Source organism: Kogia breviceps, chromosome 14 (assembly GCF_026419965.1).
Source record: "Kogia breviceps isolate mKogBre1 chromosome 14, mKogBre1 haplotype 1, whole genome shotgun sequence".
Classification (NCBI taxonomy): Eukaryota; Metazoa; Chordata; class Mammalia; order Artiodactyla; family Physeteridae; genus Kogia; species Kogia breviceps.
In genome coordinates this window covers 49,814,840-49,838,001 of record NC_081323.1, presented here as the reverse complement: position 1 = coordinate 49,838,001, position 23,162 = coordinate 49,814,840, and the positions used below count along the sequence as shown (strand labels likewise).

General features: G+C 45.7%; 1 protein-coding gene, 1 long non-coding RNA gene and 1 pseudogene across 5 annotated transcripts; all 3 read left to right on the top strand.

Annotated features, from left to right (window-relative positions):
• The first annotated feature begins 289 nt into the window (after nt 1-289).
• Nucleotides 290-4,594, top strand: AP5S1 (adaptor related protein complex 5 subunit sigma 1). Of its 4 annotated transcripts, none has more exons than XM_067013023.1 (4): nt 419-713; nt 1,416-1,745; nt 2,001-2,189; nt 3,466-4,594. In XM_067013023.1, the coding sequence occupies exons 3-4, from the start codon at nt 2,017-2,019 to the stop codon at nt 3,890-3,892; spliced, it is 600 nt and encodes a 199-aa protein (XP_066869124.1). In that variant the 5' UTR covers nt 419-713; nt 1,416-1,745; nt 2,001-2,016; the 3' UTR covers nt 3,893-4,594. The 4 variants fall into 4 exon arrangements, with proteins under 4 accessions (XP_058894891.1, XP_066869124.1, XP_066869125.1 ...); XM_067013024.1 differs by lacking the exon at nt 419-713 and adding an exon at nt 1,035-1,314; XM_059038908.2 differs by lacking the exon at nt 1,416-1,745 and having other exon boundaries at nt 290-713.
• A 2,745-nt stretch (nt 4,595-7,339) lies between these two features.
• LOC131741747 (homeobox protein NANOG pseudogene) lies at nt 7,340-9,027 on the top strand (annotated as a pseudogene).
• An 11,314-nt stretch (nt 9,028-20,341) lies between these two features.
• LOC136792572 (uncharacterized) lies at nt 20,342-21,407 on the top strand. The gene is made up of 2 exons (XR_010836524.1): nt 20,342-20,406; nt 21,115-21,407. It is a non-coding gene; the product is annotated as an uncharacterized lncRNA (long non-coding RNA).
• The last annotated feature ends 1,755 nt before the right edge of the window (nt 21,408-23,162 follow it).

Sequence of the window (23,162 nt, the reverse complement as noted above, 5' to 3'; positions counted from 1 at the left end):
GGGGACAAGGAAAGAGCTTGTTAGAGGTGAGAGGGTGAAAGGAAAAACTAATATGGGGCTTCACTGGGGCCCAGTAAAGTGACTGACCTGCCAGGGATGCATAGCTGGTGACCAGAGTTTTAATCTTTCCACTCCAAACCGAGCCCTAATCTTAACCCACCGCAGGAACCCACAACCCAGAAGCCCTGCCCGCCAACTACGTAAATATGCATGTTTCCCCACAAGTCTTCTTTCCCGGAACTAAAGCCCAGCAACCTGAATTTTAACAGGCGCCCCCGTGTTTCCCACGCATATCGGCCAGTTGGAGACCTCGGCCCTGCACCTTCAGACCCCGCCTCTTCCGGAAAGGCCAAGCACCGGGTCGGGCGCCCCCTCGTGGCCGCCAGGGGAAAGTGGCCTGGGGCTCGACGGGTCTAGGGTTTCGAGTGGGAACCTCGCCTACCCAGTCAGTGAGTGACCAGCGTGGGCCGCGCCGTGAACCCGGAGCAAGGGGCTTTTGGTCCGACGGTGAAAGTCGCCTGAGCCCGAGGTCCAGGCGTCGGAAGGCCACCCAAGCCCCGCAGCCGGAGCACAGCTCGGGATATGAGGCCCCTCCCACCCTGAGCGCGTCACTCTCGGGCGCGCGCCCACTACTGGCGTGCGCAACCGCCATATCTTCCCTTTAGCCGAGTGAAGTGGCTTGTTAGTAGAAGTCTGTGAGCACGGAGGAAAAGGTGAGTATCTCGCCTCGAGGACAGCGGCCCGGGGTTGCAGGGCACACTCAGTCCAGGGTACCCCCTCCTTAGGCTTGGCTAGCTGGGGCAAGCAGCTACACTCCCCCAGAGGCACAGCGCCACAGGCTTGCGCGAAGTAGTGACGTAAAGCGTCTTGGCCGCTACCATTTCTCTGTGGGGGGCGGTGGGGACGTGGCGAAGGCTGATGACGGCCCTGATTGCGGGTAGAGGGTCGCGGGAGGTCAGTCGAGGTCTCCGAGCTACGGGTTTCAAAGCGCTGTCGCGAACCTTCCTGTTTAACCAGTTTAAATTCACGATCTATTTACCCTTAGCTACAGATATGCTTACGGTCTACCCGCTGCCTTTCACCCCCGGGCTGGTCACTGAGCCAAACACCATTATTATTACCATTTCGTGGCCTTCATTTTGGCGTGATCTCAAGCTTACGGAAAATTTCAAGACTGTTCTTATAAAGAACTCCTGTATACTTAATTTTCCAATTAAGTTAGTTGCAGATATGATGCTCCTTTACCTCTATATTTAGAGGTACTTCAGTGTGTATTTTCTAAAAACAAGGACATTCTCCTACATTCAAAATCAGGTAACATCGATCAAGACTATTATCTAACCTGTAATCCGTATTTAAATGCTTCCAGTTGTCCTAGTAATGCCCTATGTTGAAACTACCTTTTTCTCTGCCAGGGTTCCTATCTAATATCGCAGGATGCATTCGGCTGTCTTGTCTCTTTGGCCTCCTTCAGTCTGGAGCAGCTCCCCAGTGTGCCTTGACTCTGATGACGGACTTTTTTTGTGTGTGTGTGTGGTACGCGGGCTTCTCACTGTTGTGGCCTCTGCCGTTGCGGAGCACGGGCTCCGGACGCGCAGGCTCAGCGGCCATGGCTCACGGGACCAGCCGCTCGGCGGCTTGGTGGGATCTTCCCGGACCGGGGCACAAACCCGTGTGCCCTGCATCGGCAGGCGGACTCTCAACCACTGCGCCACCAGGGAAGCCCTTGACTGACATTTTGCAAGGTTCCTGGCCGGTTGTTTGTAGATTTGGCTTTGGGGTTGTCTAAGATATCTTAACTGCTAGACTCTTATGGACAGAGTTGGTGCTGACCACATTCAGAGGCTGGGCGTGGGTCTTGGATGCCTGAGGAGGCCCAGTGACCAGCCACACCAGCCTCCAGACACACTCCCAGGCCTAGCTAGGCCAGACCCTTTCTGTGGTTGCCTCCCCTCTGGGGTTTTACCCTCATCTCACTGAGGTCTCTGGCTTTCCTGTAGCATCCATCCCAGAGCCATGGTCCACGTCTTCCTCATCCACACCTTGCGGACCACGAAGGTTGAGGAGGGCCTTTGCCGAGTGCTCTACTCCTGCTTCTTTGGTACTGAGAATTCACCCAACGACCCACAGCCACATGGTGCTGAGAGGGACAGGCTCCTCCGAAAGGAGCAGATTTTGGCCGTGGCCAGGTAACACAGTCCAGCCCATTGAATACACACCGATTATGATAGGATTTCTGGGGGGCATAGAGAAACAGGAGGACTAAGAAGTAGAGAGAAAGTTTTAGAGTAGTGCTTTCAAAGAGTCTTCCACAGTTGTCACAAGTATTATATGAAAAAGGGTTAAAGGCATAATAATGCTATTATCATCATTTATTATAGTTAGCATTTATGGTAATTTTTTTGTAGTTAGCATTTATTGAGCCTGTATGTACTAAGCATTTTATGTTCTGAGCATTTCGTGTATATGAACTCATTTTATCTTTGAAACAGTCTTTTGAGGTAGGTACATTATCCCCACCTTACATATGAGTAAACTGAGCTACAGAGAGTTAAAGAAATTTAACCTAAGGTTATGCATCTAGAAAGTGAAAGACTTGGGATTTGAGTGTAAGCAGTACAGATTAAATATGCTTTGCAGTGCAGGACTTTTCAGGGCCCTTAGTGTGCCTTTAAGGTTTATGAATCTCTAAGGAGGAGAGAGAATGTGGTTTATGGGAATCTGCGCCAAGCGCCTCCCAAAAGCCCAGGATCCACAGGATACAGTTGGAAAACACTGTTCTAGATGGGATGGCTAACCTTGTACCTTCCCCTCCCAGACCCAGTCTGAACCAGCAGGTGCCAGAATCTCCTGGCCCCTCTGTGTTTTGGGTGGGAGAATTAGCACTCTGGGGCAACCCTGGGCCAGCCTCTTGTTTATCTCTTTGTTCTGCTGGGCCTCCTCCCCCTTATGTGGCACAGAAAACCAAACGTGTCTTTAAGAGCAGCCTGTACATGGCCCAAATTGGAAGGTGATTCATGAGAGATCAGAGAGTGATTTCAAAAGCCTGGATGTCCAAGTGCAAGGTTTTTCTTTTTTATTTGGAGAGGGCTGCAGGATGGGGTGAGGGTGGAGAGGTTGGACAGCCTGGGTTAGACATAGCTTTTACTCCGCTTCTCATCTCTTGTTGAGATGTTGAGGCCTCTGTGAAGCAGGTAGAGGCAGGATCTTCATCCCCTGGTGCCTTTTCCCAGCCCAAGGAGCTGCCTTCTCTTGGCCACATGGAGTGAAATGGTTCAGGGGCTGGAGGCTGGAGCCTGGATTCCCATCTGGGCTCATGCTCCCTGCTCTGTGGCCCTGGGCAGGTCACTTCACTTAGTCTTTCTGGGGCTCAGTTTCTGCATCTAGTTATGGGGATAATGGCAGCTCCCAGCTCCAAGCGTGGTCCTGAGGGTGAGAGGTCAGTGACCCACTTATTCTCCACAGGCAGGTGGAGTCCATGTGCCAGCTGCAGCAGCAGGCGTGCGGCCGGCCTGCTGTGGACCTGCAGCCCCAGTCCTCAGATGACCCAGTGCACCTGCATGAGTCCCCATGTGGGGCCTTCCACCTGACGGCAGGGGACCCTTTCCAGGAGCCTCGGACAGTGGTGTGGCTAGGAGTGCTCTCATTAGGCTTCGCCCTGGTGCTGAACGCCCACGAGAACCTGCTGCTGGCAGAGAGCACGCTTCGGCTGCTGGCCCGCCTTCTCCTTGAGCACCTCCGGCTGCTGGTCCCCACTGCCAACCTCCTGCTGCGGGCTGACTGCATCGAGGGCATCCTCGCCCGCTTCCTGCCTCATGGTCAGCTGCTTTTCCTCAATGACCAGTTTGTCCAGGGTCTGGAGAAAGAATTCAGTGCTGCCTGGCCCCGCTGACCCCTCAATGGGATGGGACTCCCTAAGAGGGCAAGGAGGGAGGATGGGGATGGATGGATATACAGCCAGGTAAAATTTGGCATCTGCCTCCTTCCCAGCCTCCTCCCAGCTCTGGTGTGCTGCCACACCCAGGACAAATGGATGGGACAAGCTGGCAGAAAAGGGGGCCGGGGAGAGGGTAGAGAGGAGGAATCACAGAGCATCCTATGCCTGGAGTGACCTCATGACTTATTCAGACTGCTGCAGCGGGCCAGCCCTGCTTGTCCTTGACCCCACTTTCTCCCATCCCTGCCAGCCAGCTCCAAACAGTCCACCAGCCACTAGTGCTGGGGCAGTAAGGAACGGCTGCTTGGAACTCAGCCCACTTTCTTCCAAACCCATAGTCATCGCAGTGCAAAAGGAGTCTCTGAGATTTTGAGGGTCAGGGAGCTGGCTTCTGCCTTTGTACCTACTTAGGCGCCATCATCAAGGATTTTGTTGGCAAGGGCCTGCTCGGTGTCCATCCCCACCACAGTTCACAAAGGTGTGAGTTGTTCAGCAGAGAGGCTCCATAGCTCCTTTTGGGCCCAGCCCATGCCCACTGGCAGCCATGAGATAATCATGGGCTTACTTTGTCTGCAGGGAGAGAGGGTGGTGTCAGGTGAGAGAGGTCTGATGTTGTCCTTCTCACTTTGAATAAAAAGCACCGAGTGTGTGATTTCACCATTTGTTTCTGTGAGTTTGATTAATTCACGTCTTTTCCTGTGTCACTCTGAGATGGGTGTCCGCTTCGTGGTCAAGTATGTCCCCAAGAGACTGCTTGGGAGGTTCTCCACCTCTTGTCCCCCTCATCACTTCTGTCTCCTTAAATGCCTTCTTTGGATGGCAGCACTTGCTTCTTCTACCAAAATGTGGTGGGTTGGTGTGGATCCCTGAGAAGCAGAGCCTGCGACAAGGATTAGGTACAAGCAGTTTATGTTGGAGGTGATCCCAGACAGCACTGGAAGGGGAGGCAGACCATACAGGTGTGTTATCAAAGGTAGGTAGGGAGCTAAGTGCATTAAGTGCCCCTGGGGGCCAGTGCATAGCAGTCACCTCTGAATGGCCTCACCTGAGGGGTGAAGGACTGTGGGTGTTTGTCTGGAACCCCCTTCCGTCTGATTGTGAGTTGGTCCCAAGGCAAATTCCCTGGCTCTTTCTGTCCCCACAAAAAACCCTTGGGCCTGCCTGCACCACGGTCAGGCCCAAAAGGTTATGGATGGGGCACCCAACTGCTGTTCGAGAGTCTGCTCAGTAGCTCCTAGTGAGGGTTTAAAATGATTCAGTTGGATAAAACCTCAGTTACATCTATTTTCACGATCTACTTGTGACCTATGAGGTATGACTTTCTTGAATGGGCAGAATGGGCCTCCTCCTAGGTGGTCAGTGTGCAAGTGTAGGCCTGGTCTCATGTTTGCCAAGTATTAGTTGCCCTTTGGCACCCAGGAAGAACCCACCCATACTCACTTAGGAGGAAGCACATGTGATTGGAGTTTTGCCCTTCCAATTCTGCAGTGAAGACCATCAGCCATGCCATGCCTTCCATCACCACCGTCATTACTAGGACAAGGCCACCTTCTCCATCCTAGGGTGCCACAAATCACCCTCTGACCTTGAAGCACTAAAGAGACCTCAGTCTGTATTTGTGGCAAGCTGTGCCACTGGAAATGTCCCAGAGGCCCCCAATGGGACATCCCTGCCCTGTAAAGTCTGCTTTCTTGGCCTGCTCCTCCCCTCACTCCAGGCTGGTGGTCCTTGCTGAGTGGCTGTATTCTCACAAGAATAGGCCCCTCTGACTTCGGTTGAAGGGCTCAAGCTTGGGTGGTCTGAAACCTTTCTGCCTATTTTTCAAACTGAACTTGAGGAAGAGGGTGAGACCCTATTCCTCTAGAAGCTGTGGGAAATTGTGGTTAGGTGAGGCTTGTGGTGAGGCTTGAGGTGAGGCTACTTCCTCCCATCAAGTAGAGGAAACTGATACACAGAGTATGGCAGAGAGTGAGATGCTTCCCTGAGGCCACTGAGCTCCTGGTTTCTGTGGTTCCAGATGCCCAGTTAGTACCTGGGTTTCTTTAATCATTCGAGTTTGCCCAGTGCCCTTACTGTATATTCCCACTTTTGCGCCAGTACCTCTGAGCCGGGTTTCCACCACAACTTCTTAAGCTCGCTTCACTTTCATCGAGCCTGCCTTGGCCCTGACCCCCTGCTAGGTGCTATGCATGGTATAAGATGATTTGCTAGGATTTTGATTGGGAATGCATTGAATAGATGAAGATGAAGTTGGGAAGAACTGACATCTTGACAATATTGAGTCTTCTATCCATGAACAGGGAATATCTCTCCACTTATTTAGTTCTTTGATTCTTTCATCAGAGTTTTGTAGTTTTCCTTAAGGAGATCTTATACACATTTTGTTAGATTTATATCTTAAGTATTTCATTTTGGGGGATGTTAATGTAAATAGTAATGTATTTTTTATTAGTATTGAAGTATAGTTGATTTACAATGTTGTATTAGTTTCTGGTGTATAGCAAAGTGGTTCATTTATACATATATATACATATTCATTTCCATTATGGCTTATTACAGGGTATTGAGTATAGTTCCCTGTGCTATACAGTAGGACCTTGCTGTTTATCTATTTTATATATAGTTGTTTGTACCTACTAATCTCAGAGTCCTAATTTATCCCTCCCCCACCCCCCTCTTCCCCTTGGCAGCCACAAGTCTGTTCTCTATGTCTAAGAGTCTATTTCTGTTTTGTAAATAAGTTCATTTGTGTCATATTTTAGATGCCACATATAAGTGATATCATATGGTACTTGTCTTTCTCTTTCTGACTTACTTTACCTAGTATGATAATCTCTAGGTCCGTCCATGTTGCTGCAAATGGCATTATTTCCTTCTTTTTATGGCTGAGTAGTATTCCATTGTATGTATATATACCACATCTTCTTTATCCATTCATTTGTTGATAGACATTTAGGTTGCGTCCATGTCTTGGCTGTTATAAATAGTGCTGTTGGGGACTTCCCTGGTGGTGCAGTGGTTAAGAATCCGCCTGCCCATGCAGGGGACATGGGTTCGAGCCCTGGTCCGGGAAGATCCCACATGCCGCCGAGCAAGTAAGCCTGTGCGCCACAACTACTGAGCCCACGCTCTAGAGCCTGTGAACCACAACTACTGAAGCCTGCGTGCCTAGAGCTTGTGCTCCGCAACAAGAGAAGCCACCTCAGTGAGAAGCCCACGTACCGCAACGAAGAGTAGCCCCTGCTTGCCGCAACTAGAGAAAGCCCGCACGCAGCAACAAAGACCCAATGCAGCCAAAAATAAATAAATAAATTTTAAAAATATACAAATAAATCAGTAGTGCTGCTATGAACGTTGGGCTGCATGTATCTTTTCAGATTACAGCTTTCTCTTTTCCGGATATATGCCCAGGAGTGGGATTGCTGTATCATATGGCAACTAGTATTTGAGGAACCTTCATACTGTTTTCCATAGTGGCTGCAATGGTATTTAATTTCAAATTCCACATGTTCGGTCATTTTCCTACATTGGGCTGGTAGGCTTCTGTTATCACACAGGTGACTTCCCTTCATCCCATCTTTTTAATACTTTTACACCTGAAGGATCTTCACCTTTCTCTAAGCTCTTCTACCTAAATTCTTAAGCCTGTACTTTTCCTACCATCTATCTAGCTCTTTGCTTTTCTCCCTCTCCTTCAATTCAACACCATGTGTGTGGACCCAGCTTGTCCCCAAAGCCTGTGTGGCCCCGAAGCATCCAATTCTAGGGAATCTTCACCAATGCCTGAGATTTATGGGCCTGAAGAAAATTATGTGTCCTTGCAAATGTCATCTGCTGAGACCCATGATGTGGAGACTGTCTCTCCTTTTCCTTCCTTCTCCATGGATCTGCTTATTCAGGACAGTCCTGATTCTTCCACAAGCCCCAGAGTAAAATTACTGGCCAGGGCTGCAGACAAGAGCACAGAGAAGAAGGAAGAGAAGGTCCTGGTCAAGAAGCAGAAGACCAGAGAACCGTGTTCTCTCAGACACAGCTGTGTGTGCTCAGTGACAGATTTCAGAGGCAGAAATACCTCAGCCTCCAGCAAATGCAAGAACTTTCCAACATCCTGAACCTTAGTTACAAACAGGTTTAAGACCTGGTTCCAGAACCAGAGAATGAAATGTAAGAGGTGGCAGAAAAACAACTGGCCGAGGAAAATCAACATTGTGACTCAGGGCCCAGCAACTACAGAATACCCGGGCTTCTTTTCCTACCACCAAGGGTGCCTGATGAACTCTTCCGGAAACCTGCCCATGTGGGGTAACCAGACCTGGAATAACCCAACATGGAGCAACCAGAGCTGGAACAGTCAGTCCTGGAGCAACCAGAGCTGGAACAGTCAGACCTGGTGCTCCCAAGCCTGGAATAACCAGACTTGGAACAATCAATTCAACAACTATGTTGAGGAATTCCTGCTGCCCCAGATCCAGTTCCAGCAAAATTTTCCTGTCAGTGATTTGGAGGCCACCTTGGAAACTGCCAGGGAAAGCTATAACATAATACAGCAAACTGCTAAGTATTTCAGTTCCCAACAGCAAATCATGGATTTATTCCCAAATTACTCTCTGAACATACAGCCTGAAGATTTGTAACGATGGCTGTATTATTCAAGCTCAATTTGAGCCGTGACTGTATTACTTCCCTATAATTTTTCTTTTACAATTACTTATCTCTCTGCCTTGATAAGCTGCTTTTCATTGTGCCTTTTGTGTCAGTTTGGGGGTGTATGATTGGTATCTAATCAAAGAGGTTTCAGAAGCATTGGCTTCTACGGACAACATGATAAAAGATGACTGGTGGCTATAGATAACTAGGTTATAATACTATTTTTTGGATATCTTTAGGATCTAGAACCTAACCTTAAGAATAGGGAGCAAAAGTACAAAGATGTGTGATGAAGGATTATGCATATTTTCTGGGATGGGGAGGCTTTACTTGTCAAGAACCTCAGTTCTTAAGGTGAAGGGTTAAGCTACAATGTGCTTCACTGATTTCCTCTACCCCTTTTTACTATTTTACTACAACCCCTAATTTTTTCCACCACTCTAGTATTTGTAGAAGGATGTTTTGATTTGTCCACATCATAATACTACCAGTTGGCTGGTTCATTTATAAGTACCAATAAATTTAAAAATTACCCGTTAAAAAAAATTCCACGTGTTCATTGTTGATATAGAGGAAAGGGAATGACTTTTGCATGTTAACCTTATATCCTACAACTTTGCTATGATTGTTTATTAGTTCCAAGAGTTTTTTTGTTGATTCTTTCAGATTTTCTACATAGACAATCATGTCATCTGCTAACAGATATGGTTTTATTTCTTCCTTCCCAATTTACTTACCTTTTATTTCTTTATTTCTTTTTTTGGTCTTATTGAATTAATTAGGACTTCCAGTACAATTTGAAAAGGAGTGGTGAGATGAGACATCCTTGCTTTGTTGCTGATCTTAGTGGGAGAGCTTCTAGTTTCTCACCATTGAAGTATGATGTTTCCTGTAGGTTTTTTTTTTTTTTTTTTTTTTTTTTTTTTTTTTGCAGTACGCGGGCCTCTCACTGTTGTGGCCTCTCCCGTTGCGGAGCACAGGCTCCAGACGTGCAGGCTCAGTGGCCGTGGCTCACGGGCCCAGCCGCTCCGCGGCATGTGGGGTCTTCCCGGAGCGGGGCACGAACCCGTGTCCCCTGCATCAGCAGGTGGACTCTCAACCACTGGCGCCACTAGGGAAGCCCTCCTATAGGTTTTTGTAGATGTTCTCTATCAGGTTGAGGAAGTTCCCCTCTATTTCTAGTTTGCTGAGTGTTTTTATCATGAATGGATGTTGGATTTTTGTAAAATACTTTTCCTGTATCTATTAGTATGATCATGTGACTTTTCTTCCGCAGTCTATTGATGTGATGCCATTAATTAATTTTCAGATGTTGAGCCAGCCTTGCATACCTGGGATAAATCCCACTTGGTCATGGTGTATAATTCTTTACATATTGTTGGATTCTATTTGCTAATATTTTGTTGAGGACTTTTGCATCTGTGTTCATGAGTGATATTGGTCTGCAGTTTCCCTGTATGCCTTTGTCTGGTTTTGGTATTATGGTAATGCTGGCCTCATGGAATGAGGAAGTATTTCCTCTGCTTCTATATCTTCAGGAAAAGATTTTAGCAAGTTGGTATATTTTCTTCCCTAAATGTTTGGCAGACTACCAGTGAACCCATTTGGGCCAGCCTTGAATTTTTATTTATTTATTTTAAAATTTATTTATTTAAATCAATTTTTATTGGTGTATAGTTGCTTTACAATGTTGTGTTAATTTCTACTTGAATTTTTAAAATGTTTATTATTTTAATTAAATTTCATTTTCTAAACGGGTAACATGGTTTAGAAATCAAAATGATAAAAATATTTTTACTGAAAAACTCGGTCCTGCCTCTGTCCTCATCTACCCTGTTTCCCCCTCTGCCCTAATGTATAATAGCCTTCTAGGTTTCCTACGTATCTTTCTATCTCTCTTTATACAAATATAAGCAAATACATACTTTTTTGGGCTGCTTTGGGTCTTTGTTGCTGCGCGTGGGCTTTCTGTAGTTGCAGCAAGCAGGGGCTACTCTTCTCTGCAGTGCGCGGGCTTCTCATTGAGGTGGCTTTTCTTGTTGCGGAGCATGGGCTCTAGGCGCATGGGCTTCAGTAGTTGTGGCACACGGCTCTCAGTAGTTACGGCACACGGGCTTAGTTGCTCCACGGCGTGTGTGATCTTCCCAGATCAGGGCGCAAACGCGTGACCCCTGCATTGGCAGGCGGATTCTTACCCTGTGCCACCAAGGAAGTCCCGTATGTGTATTTTTATTATACTTCCTGCTTGCACTGTTTTCTTACACTATAGGTTGCCTACTATATATAGGATTCTGCACTTGTTTGTTTCACGTAACAATGTGTCTTGGAGATCTTTTTATAGCAGTACATTGTATTATTATTCTTTTTTTATTCTTATCCATTGTGTGGATATATTGTAGTTCACTTAGCAAACTAAAAATTACTGTGAAACAGTTCACATAAAAAAAGTGCTTAGGGCTTCCATGGTGGCGCCGTGGTTGAGAGTCCGCCTGCCGATTCAGGGGACACGGGTTCGTGCCCCGCTCCGGGAAGATCCCACATGCCGCGGAGCGGCTGGGCCCGTGAGCCATGGCCGCTGAGCCTGTGCGTCCGGAGCCCGTGCTCCGCAACGGGAGAGACCACAACAGTGAGAGGCCCGCGTATGGAAAAAAAAAAAAAAAAAAAAAAAAAAAAAATTCTTAGAATTATAAAATGAGCATCTAAGTACTAATCATTCAACTTTAAAAAATTATTTATTTTTGGATGCATTGGGTCTTCGTTGCTGCACGCGGGTTTTCTCTAGTTGGCGGTGAGCGGGGGCTACTCTTCGTTGCAGTGTGCGGGCTTCTCATTGTGGTGGCGTCTCGTTGCGGAGCAGGGCTCTAGGTGCGCAGGCTTCAGTAGTTGTGGCTCACGGGCTCTAGAACGCAGGCTCAGTGGTTGTGGCACATGGTCTTAGTTGCTCTGCAGCATGTGGGATCTTCCCATAGCAGGGCTGGAACCCGTGTCTCCTGCATTGGCAGACAGATTCTTTTTTTAAAAAATAAATTTATTTTGTTTCTTTATTTTTGTCTGTGTTGGGTCTTTGTTGCTGTTTGTGGGCTTTCTGTAGTTGTGGCAAGTGGGGGCTACTCTTTTGTGGTGCGCAGGCTTCTCATTGAGGTGGCTTCTCTTGCTGCAGAGCACGGGCTCTAGACACACGGGCTTCCGTAATTGTGGCACGTGGGCTTCAGTAGTAGTGGCTCGCGGCCTCTAGAGCGCAGGCTCATGGGCTTAGTTGCTCCGTGGCATGTGGGATCTTCCCGGACGGGACAAATGGACATCCTGTGCCTCCTGATGTGCAGGAAGGACACAGTGTCACTTCTGAGTGTTAAAAATGTTTAACCTGAATCTGATCAGGAGGATGAAACCAAACAAACCCAAATAGAGGAAAATTCTGACCTGCAGTCTTCAAACAAGGCAGTGAAAGGCCGAGGAACTGCTTCAGATTAAAGGAGATCAAAGAAACATGACAACTCAAGGCAATGGGTGATCAAAGTTGGATCCTAAATCAGGAAAAAATTGTTATTGTCTGGGCATTATTGGGACAATGATGGGACTTGGAAGCCACAGACTTTCAAGGGATTCATGGATAGAATTCATGGGATTCTGCAATTCAGATGGGAAAAAAAATGCATCTTTTTCACTAATTACTATCTGAAATTAAGTTTTATTGTTCTTTGTTCTATTTTATTATATAAAATGTATGAAATGTTTCTGAGACGTTGTAGTGTATTGTGAAGTACCTGCATGGTTTAAACTGATTGCATTTTCAATAATAGTGTTTTCTCTCCCCTCTGTGTTGGTGCATAAAGGTCTTTCTGTTGGTAGGATTCCGTATTTACCCAACATTACACATATTTAAAGTGTACAGTTTGATGAGATTTGACGTATGTATATACCCATGAAACAATCACCACAATCAAGATAAGGAATACATCTATCACCTCTCCCCAAAAGTGTGCCTTTTGTAATTTCCTCCCTTTTAAAATGTTGCCTACAAGTGACAATGCTATTAGCATGATCTGATACTTGGTCACCAAAAGAAATTTTGGGTGTTTTAGTATCATGATAGAATTGATGCAAATACCTCAGATTATCATCTCTGCATGACACTATTTACATATTTATTTACTGAAACATTTGTTTAATACTTTAATGTATTTCGGTATTGGGTTTTGTTTTGTTTTGTTTCTTTGTAACCCGATGTATCTTTAAATGCCTTTAAAAACATTGTTCTGGACTACAGACTTTACCAGACAGCCCAAGGAGTCACTGGCCCAAACCAAGTTAAGTGCTCATGTTCTAAAGAAACAGAACAGCCCCATGTGTGAGACCCTCATGTTCTGGCCTGTAGGGCTCTTCCACAGGCCAGTCCCCATATGGCCCTTTCAGAAGCAAGCCAACCAATGGATGTGTGCAGAACTTCCTTCATGCTTTTTATTGCCTCACTCTTAATGTGAACAAAGTTCACCAGACATTTGGGGAAAGCCTACAACATAAAAGAGAAACTAAATAAACAGCAAGAAATGGTTTCAGAGGAAAACCATGCAGGGAACATAAAAGAATTTTCTTTTTTAAGAAGGCTTTCTAATTGCTCTCTTTAGTAATTAGCTTCAGAAAGATATCACACCCATAAAGCAAAACCAGGAAGAAGAGATAACAAGAATGAGTTCTCAATGTTATTCCTTACATTAAAAATTAGTTAGAAAATTTAGAAAATAAAGTTAAGGAACCTAAGAAACAGGATAAAATAAAGGGACAGAAAAGGGAAGGTACAGGGAATCTTGTTGCTTTGCCCCAAAAAAGGATCTGAGTACTTGGGATTTGCTGGCTAGTTCCAGAAGTGGGAGGCATGGTGGGGGCTGTGGACTAGTGTGGTAGATTACCCTGACTTTTCAACCCACCGTTTAATCACACCCTTGCAGGGTGAATTTACCTCACCTTCTGGACGAGGTGAAGTCTATTTCCACTCCCTTGAATCTGGGCTAGCCTTGTGACTTGCTTTGGTCAACAGAATGTGGCAGAAATGATGTACCATTTGGAGCCCAGGCCTAAAGAGCATTTTGCTCTCTCACGGAAACCTGCCCAGCCATCACGAAAACAAGCCTAGGCTGGCCTGCTGGCGGATGAGAGACCACATGGGCAGAGATGATCCATCTCAGCTGAGCCCATCCTAGGCCAGTCAGTTCCCAACAGAATTGGCAACTGACTTCAAAGTCATGAGTGAGCTCAGATAAGATGAGAACTACCTAGCTAAGCCCAGCCCCAAATCACCAACCCACAGAATTGTGAGCTAAATAAGTGGTTGCTATTTTAGTCTGTTACATGTTGGGGTAGCTTTTTTACTCAGCAAAAGCCAACTGATACAGCTGGCTCCCTCTGCCTCCTTCTAGAGTGTTTTCCTATGTTGGGCAGAGGCTAGAAAGTAAGAAACTGCATTTCCCAGATTTTTTGGTTTTTTTTGGCCACGCTGTGCAGCATGTGGGATCTTAGTTCCCGACCAGGGATCGAACTCGTGCCTCCTGCATTGGGAGTGTGGAGTCTTAACCACTGAATCGCCAGGAAGTCCCTCCTGGATTCTTTTGCAGCTAGAGTTACGAATAGTAAGGTCTGACAATTAGATGCCCCACCATAGATTGGGGGTGGGGGGCAGAGGCCATCTTCCTGCTGTCACTTATGCTGACAGAAAGGACACAGAGATGCAAGGGTCTAGAGCCAGTCTCAGTAGCCGGACTCAGCATATTCCTGCATCAGCCAGATGTTGAGACAGAGCCATGTGGAGCTGAGGGTGGCAGCAGTGGCCTCCTCAGTTCTGACCATGGTTATGGTAATGTGCTGTTGAACTCAATTACTCCAGTGGCAGCCTTCTGACTCCTGCTCCCCCATTCCCCCTCACCATTTTGCACCAACTAATTCCCTGTATGAAATTCCTTACTGTGAAAAAACTGATGATGTCAAGTGTTGGTGAAGAAGAAGACTGTACTGGAGAACCTGGATCCATCTATATACTTGCTGGTGGTAGTTTAAAGTGGTGCAGCCACTTTGGAGAATTGGTTGGAAGCTTCTAATAAAGCTAAACATACCCTACCCTCTTGTCCGGAAATTTTTAAATGCATGCATAATTCCACAAAAAGACTTATATGTGAATGTTCATAGCAACTTTATTCCTATAGCCTAAACCCAGAAAAGGCTGAATATTCCACTAAAAGTGGAATAAATAAACAAATTGTGATATATTCATGTAATGGAATACTGCTCAGCAATGAAAGCGAACAAATTCCTGACACAGGGAACAATGTAGATGGATGTCAAAAATGTTGTGTAAAAGATGCCAGAGACAAAACAGTATGCATTATATGATTCCATTTATATTAAATTCAAGAACAGGCAAAACTAAACTATGGTGATGGAATCAGAATAGTGACTGAGGATGGAGACTGAAAAAGGAGTACAAGGGAACTTTCTGGGGAGATGGAAATATCCTAGATCTTGATCTAGGAGCTGGTTACACAGGTATTTACTTGGATAAAAAGTAATCAGTTTGCACAGTTAAGATGGATGTGTTTCATGAAATGTAAATCATGCTTCAAGAAACAAAAACCTTTTGTGCACATAATACCTACAGTGATTTCTCTTTTCTGCACTGAGCTCCAGATCCTGGGGGAGGGGCCCTAGAAAAAGAGACAGCAAGAGGGCCTGAAAGCAAGTCAGGCACCAATAAGTGTGGCAGGAAGCTGGGGTCTTGGAGGGATGTGGCCAGGGAATGGCCTTCTGCGTTGGGGGAGGTGTGTGAATTTTAGGAACTCCAATATCTAACTTTGAAGGCATGTCCTATCCATGCACTCATTTCCCTGTTTTTCCCCAAACTGCAAGTAAATGTCTGTTGCCAAGCAACTTATGTCAGTAGTTCTTAGAAAGGAAGGGCAGGATGGCAGCCCCTGAGTGGCAGGTGATGAGTAACACAGTGTCCTGAGGTTGGTGAGGCCACACTGACCATAGGGGGCTGGATAGCCCCAGAGGTGCTGGCTGCATCAGGGATCTGACCCATGAGCTGACACAGACCAAGTTCCTTCCTTCTCCTGAGACCCCTGAGAGGTAAGGTGGACTCATACCAGACCAGACCCTTTTATGTCCTTCCCATGTGGCTGGGCGAGGCAAGGGTGATTCCAGAAAGCCAGAGGACTCAGAGATCCGGCACTGTAGAAGAGAAAATACCAGAAGAAAAGACACCAGAGTGTTACCAGTAGTTTTTTCTGGGTGGTGGATTATAAGTATGAATTTTGGTTTTCTTCCTCAAACATTTCTGTTTTTCCCCATACTAACTTTATAAGCATGTATTAGTTTTTCATAATAAAGTTGACAGTGTGAAAAAATAAAATAGTTTAAAGAATAACAATTTAAAAACTTATTTGAAATGAGGTTGTAAAGGCAGGGATTTTTTTTTTTTTTCCCGGTACGCGGTCCTCTCACCGCCGCGGCCTCTCCCACTGCGGAGCACAGGCTGTGGACCCGCACGCTCAGCGGCCATGGCTCATGGGCCCAGCCGCTCCGCAGCATGCGGGATCCCCCCAGACCGGGACACGAACCCGTGTCCCCCGCATCAGCAGGCGGACCCCCAGCCACTGTGCCACCAGGGAAGCCCGCAGGGATTATATTTTGTTTTTCAGTTTGGAGAGTCCCCTGAAGGAACTTAGACATTTGAACATGTACCTTTTTGGGGCCCTCTGGCACTATCTTTGGGCCTGACTTTGGTCTCTGGGGGGAAACATGACCTGGTGGTTGCTGAGTCATAGCATGTGAGCCACAGCCTTCCTTGGAGCACTGGTCTGGAGACATGGGCCACCTGCCTGGGGATGAACTTTACTGGCGAGGGGGCCTCCTAGGACCTCAGTAGGGTGGGGGGCGACCTGCGGTATAGATCACTCTCTGGACTTGCCTTTCCCCTAATAAATGGACAATGATCAATAAATTTTATTCATGAAATAGAGTGGGATGCAATCAACAGTAAAAGATAATATAAATAGCTGGATAGAGTCAAAAGATGATTTTTAAATTTTATTTCACTTAAAAATTTTCATTTTCAAATAATTTCAGACTTATGAAACAGTTGCAAAAATAATACAAATGTTTACATCTTACGTAACCACAGTACAATGACCAAAACCAGAAAATTAACCATAATAGAATATTAACTAATCCAAAGGCCTTAGTAAGAGTTCATCATTTGTCCCACTGATGTCCTTTTTCAGTTTCAGGGTCCAACCCAGAATCCCACATTGCTTTTAGTTGTTATGTATCTTTATTCTCCTTTAATCTGGAGCAGTTCCTCAGTCTTTCCTTGTCTTTCATGTCCTTCACATTTTTGGATAGTTATTCTATAGATCAGTGCTGTTCAATACAACTTAAAAAAATGGCCAATAGAACTTTCTGTGATGATAGAAATACTCTATATCTATGCTGTCCAATATGATAGTCATTACCCACATGAAAATAGCATTCATTTGAAATGTGGCTAGTGGGGCTGAGGAACTGAATTTTACATTTTATTTAATTTTAATTAAAATAGCTATATGTGGCAAGTGGCTATGGTATTGTATAGGACAGCTGTTGAATGTTCCTTATTTTGGGTTTCCTCAAATTATGAGTTTTAGCAAGAATACCATAGATGTGATGTTGTGCCCTCCTTTGGTTCCCTGAAAAAAGGTGGCAGGAAACTACCTAGACCTGGATTTTTATTGTGGCAAAATATACATAATGTAAAATTTACCATTTTAACCAGTTTTAATTGTAAAGTTCTGTGGCATTAAGTACATTTACATTGTGCATTCATCACCATCATCCATTCCAGAACTTTTTCCTCTTCCCCAGCTGAAACTCTCTACCCATTAGACACTAACTCTCCATTCTCCATTGCCTCAAGTCCCTGGCAATCACCATTCTACTTTCTACTCTGTGAATTTGACTACTGTAGATCCCTTATGTAAGTGGAGTCATACAGTTGTCCTTTTGTGACTGGCTTATTTCACTTAGTATAATGCTGTCAAAGTTCATCCATGTTATAGCATATGTTAGAATTTTTGTCCTTTTTAAGGCTAAATAATATTCCATTGTATGTATATGCTATATTTTGTTCTATCCATTCATCCATCAATAGACATTTGGGTTGCTTCTCCCTTGTGGCTGTTGTGAATAATGCTGCTATGGACATGGGTGTAGTGTTTGAGTCCCTGCTTTCATTTCTTTGGGCATATATCTAGAAGTGGAATTCCTGGATCATAATGTAATTCTGGTTTGTTGTTGTTGTTGTTGTTGTTTTTTGCGGTACGTGGGCCTCTCACTGTTGTGGCCTCTCCCTTTGCAGAGCACAGGCTCCGGATGCACAGGCTCAGCGGCCATGGCTCACAGGCCCAGCTGCCCTGCGGCATGTGGGATCTTCCCGGACCGGGGCACGAACCCGTGTCCCCTGCATTGGCAGGCGGATTCTCAACCACTGCGCCACCAGGGAAGCCCCCTTGCCTTGTTTTTGATCTTAGAGGAAATACTTTCAGTTTTTCACCGTTGAGAATGATGTTTGCTGTGGGTTTGTCATATACAGCCTTTATTATGTTGAGGTAGGTTCCCTCTGTGCCCACTTTCTGGAGAGTTTTTATCATAAATAGGTGTTGAATTTTGTCAAAAGCCTTTTCTGCATCTATTGAGATGATCATATGGTTGTTCTCCTTATTTTTGACTGCACTGGGTCTTCATTGCTGTGCGTGGTCATTCTCTAGTTGCGGCGAGTGGGGGCTACTCTTCGCTGCAGAGTGTGGGCTTCTCACTGCAGTGGCTTCTCTTGTTGCAGAGCATGGGCTGTAGGTGTCGGGCTTCAGTAGTTGTGGTATGTGGGCTCAGTAGTTGTGGCTCGCAGGCTTAGTTCCTCCACAGCATGTAGGATCTTCCCAGACCAGGGCTCGAACCCATGTCCCCTACATTGGCAGGTGGATTCTTTTTTTCTAAACATCTTTATTGGAGTATAGTTGCTTTACAATGGTGTGTTAGTTTCTGCTGTATAACAAAGTGAATCAGCTATACATATACATATATCCCCATATCTCCTCCCTCTTTCATCTCTCTCCCACCCTCTCTATCCCACCCTTCTAGGTGGACACAGAGCACCGAGCTGATCTTCCTGTGCTATGCGGCTACTTCTCACTAGCTATTTTATATTTGGTAGTGTATATATGTCCATGCCACTCTCTCACTTCGTCCCAGCTTACCCTTCCCCCTCCCTGTGTCCTCAAGTCCATTCTGTATGTCTGCATCTTTATTCCTGTCCTGCCCCTAGGTTCTTCGGAACCTTTTTTTTTTAGATTCCATATATATGTGCTAACGTACGGTATTTTTTTTCTCTTTCTGACTTACTGCACTCTTTATGACAGTCTCTAGGTCCATCCACCTCACTATAAATAACTCAATTTATTTTTTTTTATGCCTGAGTAATATTCCATTGTATATATGTGCCACATCTTCTTTATCCATTCATCTGTCGATGGACACTTAGGTTGCTTCCATGTCCTGGCTATTGTAAATAGAGCTGCAATGAACATTGTGGTACATGACTCTTTTTGAATTATGGTTTTCTCAGGGTATATGCCCAGTACTGGGATTGTTGGGTCATATGGTAGTTCTATTTTTAGTTTTTTGAGGAACCTCCGTACTGTTCTCCGTAGAGGCTGTATCAATTTATATTCCCACCAACAGTGCAAGAGGGTTCCCTTTTCTCCACACCCTCTCCAGCATTTATTGTTTGTAGATTTTTTGATGATGGCCATTCTAATTGGTGTGAGGGGATACCTCATTGTAATTTTGATTTGCATTTCTCTAATGATTAGTGATGTTGAGCATCATTTCATGTGTTTTTTGGCAATCTGTGTATCTTCTTTGGAGAAATGTCTATTTAGGTCTTCTGCCCATTTTTGCATTGGGTTCTTTAAAAAAATTATTTATTTATTTATTGGCTGTGTTGGGTCTTCGTTGCTGTGCATGGGCTTTCTCTAGTTGCGGTGAGTGGGGGCTACTCTTCCTTGCAGTGTGTGGACTTCTGATTGTCGTGGCTTCTCTTGTTGCAGAGCATGGGCTCTAGGCGCGCGGGCTCAGTAGTTGTGGTTCACGGGCTCTAGAGTGCAGGCTCAGTAGTTGTGGTGCATGGACTTAGTTGCTCTACAGCATGTGGGATCTTCCCGGACTGGGGCACGAACCCGTGTCCCCTGCATCGACAGGCAGATTCTCAACCACTGTGCCACCAGGGAAGCCCTGTTTGTTTTTTTTGATATTGAGCTGCATGAGCTGCTTGTATATTTTGGAGATTAATCCTTTGTCAGTTGCTTCATTTGCAAATATTTTCTCCCATTCTGAGGGTTGTCTTTTCGTCTTGTTTATGGTTTCCTTTGCTGTGCAAAAGCTTTTAAGTTTCATTAGGTCCCATTTGTTTATTTTTGTATTTCTTTCCATTACTCTAGGAGGTGGATCAAAAAAGATCTTGCTGTGATTTATGTCAAAGAGTGTTCTGCGTATGTTTTCCTCTAAGAGTTTTATAGTGTCTGGCCTTACATTTAGGTCTTTAATCCATTTTGAGTTTATTTTTGTGTATGGTGTTAGGGAGTGTTCTAATTTCATTCTTTTTTTTTTTTTTTTGCGGTACGTGGGCCTCTCACTGCTGTGGCCTCTCCCATTGCAGAGCACAGGCTCTGGACGCGCAGGCTCAGCAGCCATGGCTCACGGGCCCAGTCGCTCCTCGGCATGTGGGATCTTTCTGGACCGGGGTACGAACCCTTGTCCCCTGCATCGGCAGGCGGACTCTCAACCACTGCGCCACCACGGAAGCCCTAATTTCATTCTTTTACATGTAGCTGTCCAGTTTTCCCAGCACCACTTATTGAAGAGGCTGCCTTTTCGCCATTGTATATTCTTGCCTCCTTTATCAAAAATAAGGTGACCATATGTGTGTGGGCTTATCTCTGGCAGGCGGATTCTTAACGACTGCGCCACCAGGGAGGTCCCTAGAATTAGTGCTTTTTAGCTCCCTTGCTCCTTCTGCCTGCTGAGGACACAGTGAGAAGACTGAGTCTGTGAACAAGGAAGACAGCCCTTACCAGATGCCTAATCTGTTGGCACCTTGATCTTGGACTTCCCAGCCTCCAGAACTGAGAAATAAATATTTGTTGTATAAGCCACCCTGCCTATGGTATTTTTGTTAGATCAGCGCAAATGCAGTAAGTCAGTATCTCATTGTGTTTTTCAGGAAGCTGTATTTTTTTTTTTTTTTTTTTTTTTTTTTTGTGGTATGCGGGCCTCACTGTTGTGGCCTCTCCCGTTGTGGAGCACAGGCTCCGGACACGCAGTCTCAGTGGCCATGGCTCACGGGCCCAGCCGCTCCGCGGCATATGGGATCTTCCCAGACCGGGGCACGAACCCGTGTCCCCTGCATCGGCAGGCGGATTCTCAACAACTGCGCCACCAGGGAAGCCCAGGAAGCTGTATTTTTTAAAGCCCTGCAAGTTCCAGCAAAGACCGAGAGTGACACCTGCACTTGGAAGTCAGTCACCATACTCCCAATGGTCTTCATGCAAGCATTAGATATGAGGTCACTGAATTTGGGGTGGGTAGCAAGCAGGAGTAAATTCTCAGACTAATCAACATTCACCCTGTCTTAGCTGAGCTGGCTTTATCACAGTTGAGTTCAGGTGTGATGTTAACAACATTTTGTAAATGCTGAATGTTGTGAAATATCCACAGGGTTACTACATAAAGTAATAAAATCTCATCTGAATGGTGTTCAGGCATCTTTCTACGATTCAGTTTGGCACCACTGATTTTGGAGACAGGTATTTGCTCAGGCATTTGCACGTGATTTCAGCCAAACCTCTTAGCCCACAGTTGTCTGGTTTTTTTTTTTTAATTTTTAAAATTTAAAAATTTTGTTATTATTTTTAAAAAATTACTTATTTATTTATTTGGGGCTGTGTTGGGTCTTCGTTGCTGCACACTGGCTTTCTCTAGTTGCGGCGAGTGGGGGCTACTCTTCATTGAGGTGCCCAGGTTTCTCATTGAGGTGGCTTCTCTTGTTGCGGAGCATGGATCTAGGCGTGTGGGCTTCAATAGTTGTGGTACAGGGGCTTAGTTGCTCCATGGCATGTGGGATCTTTCAGGACAAGGGCTCAAACCCATCCCCTGCATTGGCAGGCGGATTCTTAACCACTGCACCACCAGGGAAGCCCTGTCTTTCTTTTCAAAGTTGCAGTATAAAGTGTAACAATGCTTTTTTTAAAAGAATTTTTTTTTGATGTGACCTTTTTTTTTTTTTTTTAAGTCTTTATTGAACTTGTCACAACATTGCTTCTGTTCTATGTTTTGGCTACGAGGCATGTGGGATCTTAGCTCCCCGACCAGGGATCGAACCCGCACCCCCTGCATTGGAAGGCGAAGTCTTCACCACTGGACCGCCAGGGAAGTCCCTATAAAGTGTAACAATCTTAAGTGTACAGATGATGTATTTTTACATATGTGCAAGCCCAGGTACCCACCACTCACATCAAGATATTGAACATTCCCATCACTCCAGAAGGATCTCTTGTACCCGCTCCTCAACATTCCCCAGAGGTAACCAGTGATATGATTTCTGTTTATGTAAGACGAGTTTTGCCTGTTTTTGAACCTTATCGTACCTTGTGGCTGGGAACAGACAGCATGTACTTTTTGTGCTGGGCTTGTTTAGCCATGGTGCCCATTCATCCTGGTAAGATTCATGCATGTTTATCGATAGTTTTTTTGCCTTTGTTGTTTTTCACTTCTGTGTACACCACAGTTTGTCTCTCCATTCTATTGATGGACATTTGGGTTGTTTCCAGAGTTTGCCTATTGTCAATACAGCCACTATAAACATTATCTATTGTGCATGTTTCCAGGTGGATTCGTAGGTCAACCAGGAGTGGTTGCTGGGTGATAGGTTTGGCATATGTTTAACTTAAGAACTGCCAAAGGTTTTTCCAAATCTTAATCTTTCTTTAAAACAGGAAATAATAGGGCTTCCCTGGTGGTGCAGTAGTTTAGAGTCCGCCTGCCGATGCAGGGGACGCGGGTTCGTGCCCCGGTCTGGAAGGATCCCACGTGCCGCAGGGCGGCTGGGCCCGTGAGCCGTGGCTGCCTGAGCCTGCGCGTCCGGAGCCTGTGCTCCGCAAGGGGAGAGGCCACAACAGTGCGAGGCCTGCATACAAAAAAAAAAAGGAAAAAATAAACCTCTACCAGGTTATTTTGCAGATATTTAATGGGCCCGAAGGTATAAGACTTTAAGTCTGTACCTGGAACACAGTGGGCACTCAATAATTGCTGGCCTCTGGCCCAGCAGAGGAAGGGCAAGGCGGTAGGCGAGCACTGCCGTGAGGTACCGTCCTAAATCATTGAGCGGAGAGGCCTTTCCCACGCAGCACTCAAGGCCCACACCCTGTGAGCCGGGCGAGCCAACCTTGGCGCCCCTTCCCTGCATACAGCTACGTGCCTCGATCCTGCCTCCTCAGGTCCA

Excerpts from the sequence above, each read along its gene's own strand:
- AP5S1 (XM_059038908.2), top strand. The coding sequence starts at position 2,017 with ATGGTCCACGTCTTCCTCATCCACACCTTGCGGACCACGAAGGTTGAG. Across the intron at positions 2,190-3,465 it reads CAGATTTTGGCCGTGGCCAG|GCAGGTGGAGTCCATGTGCC; the intron begins GTAACACAGTCC and ends TATTCTCCACAG.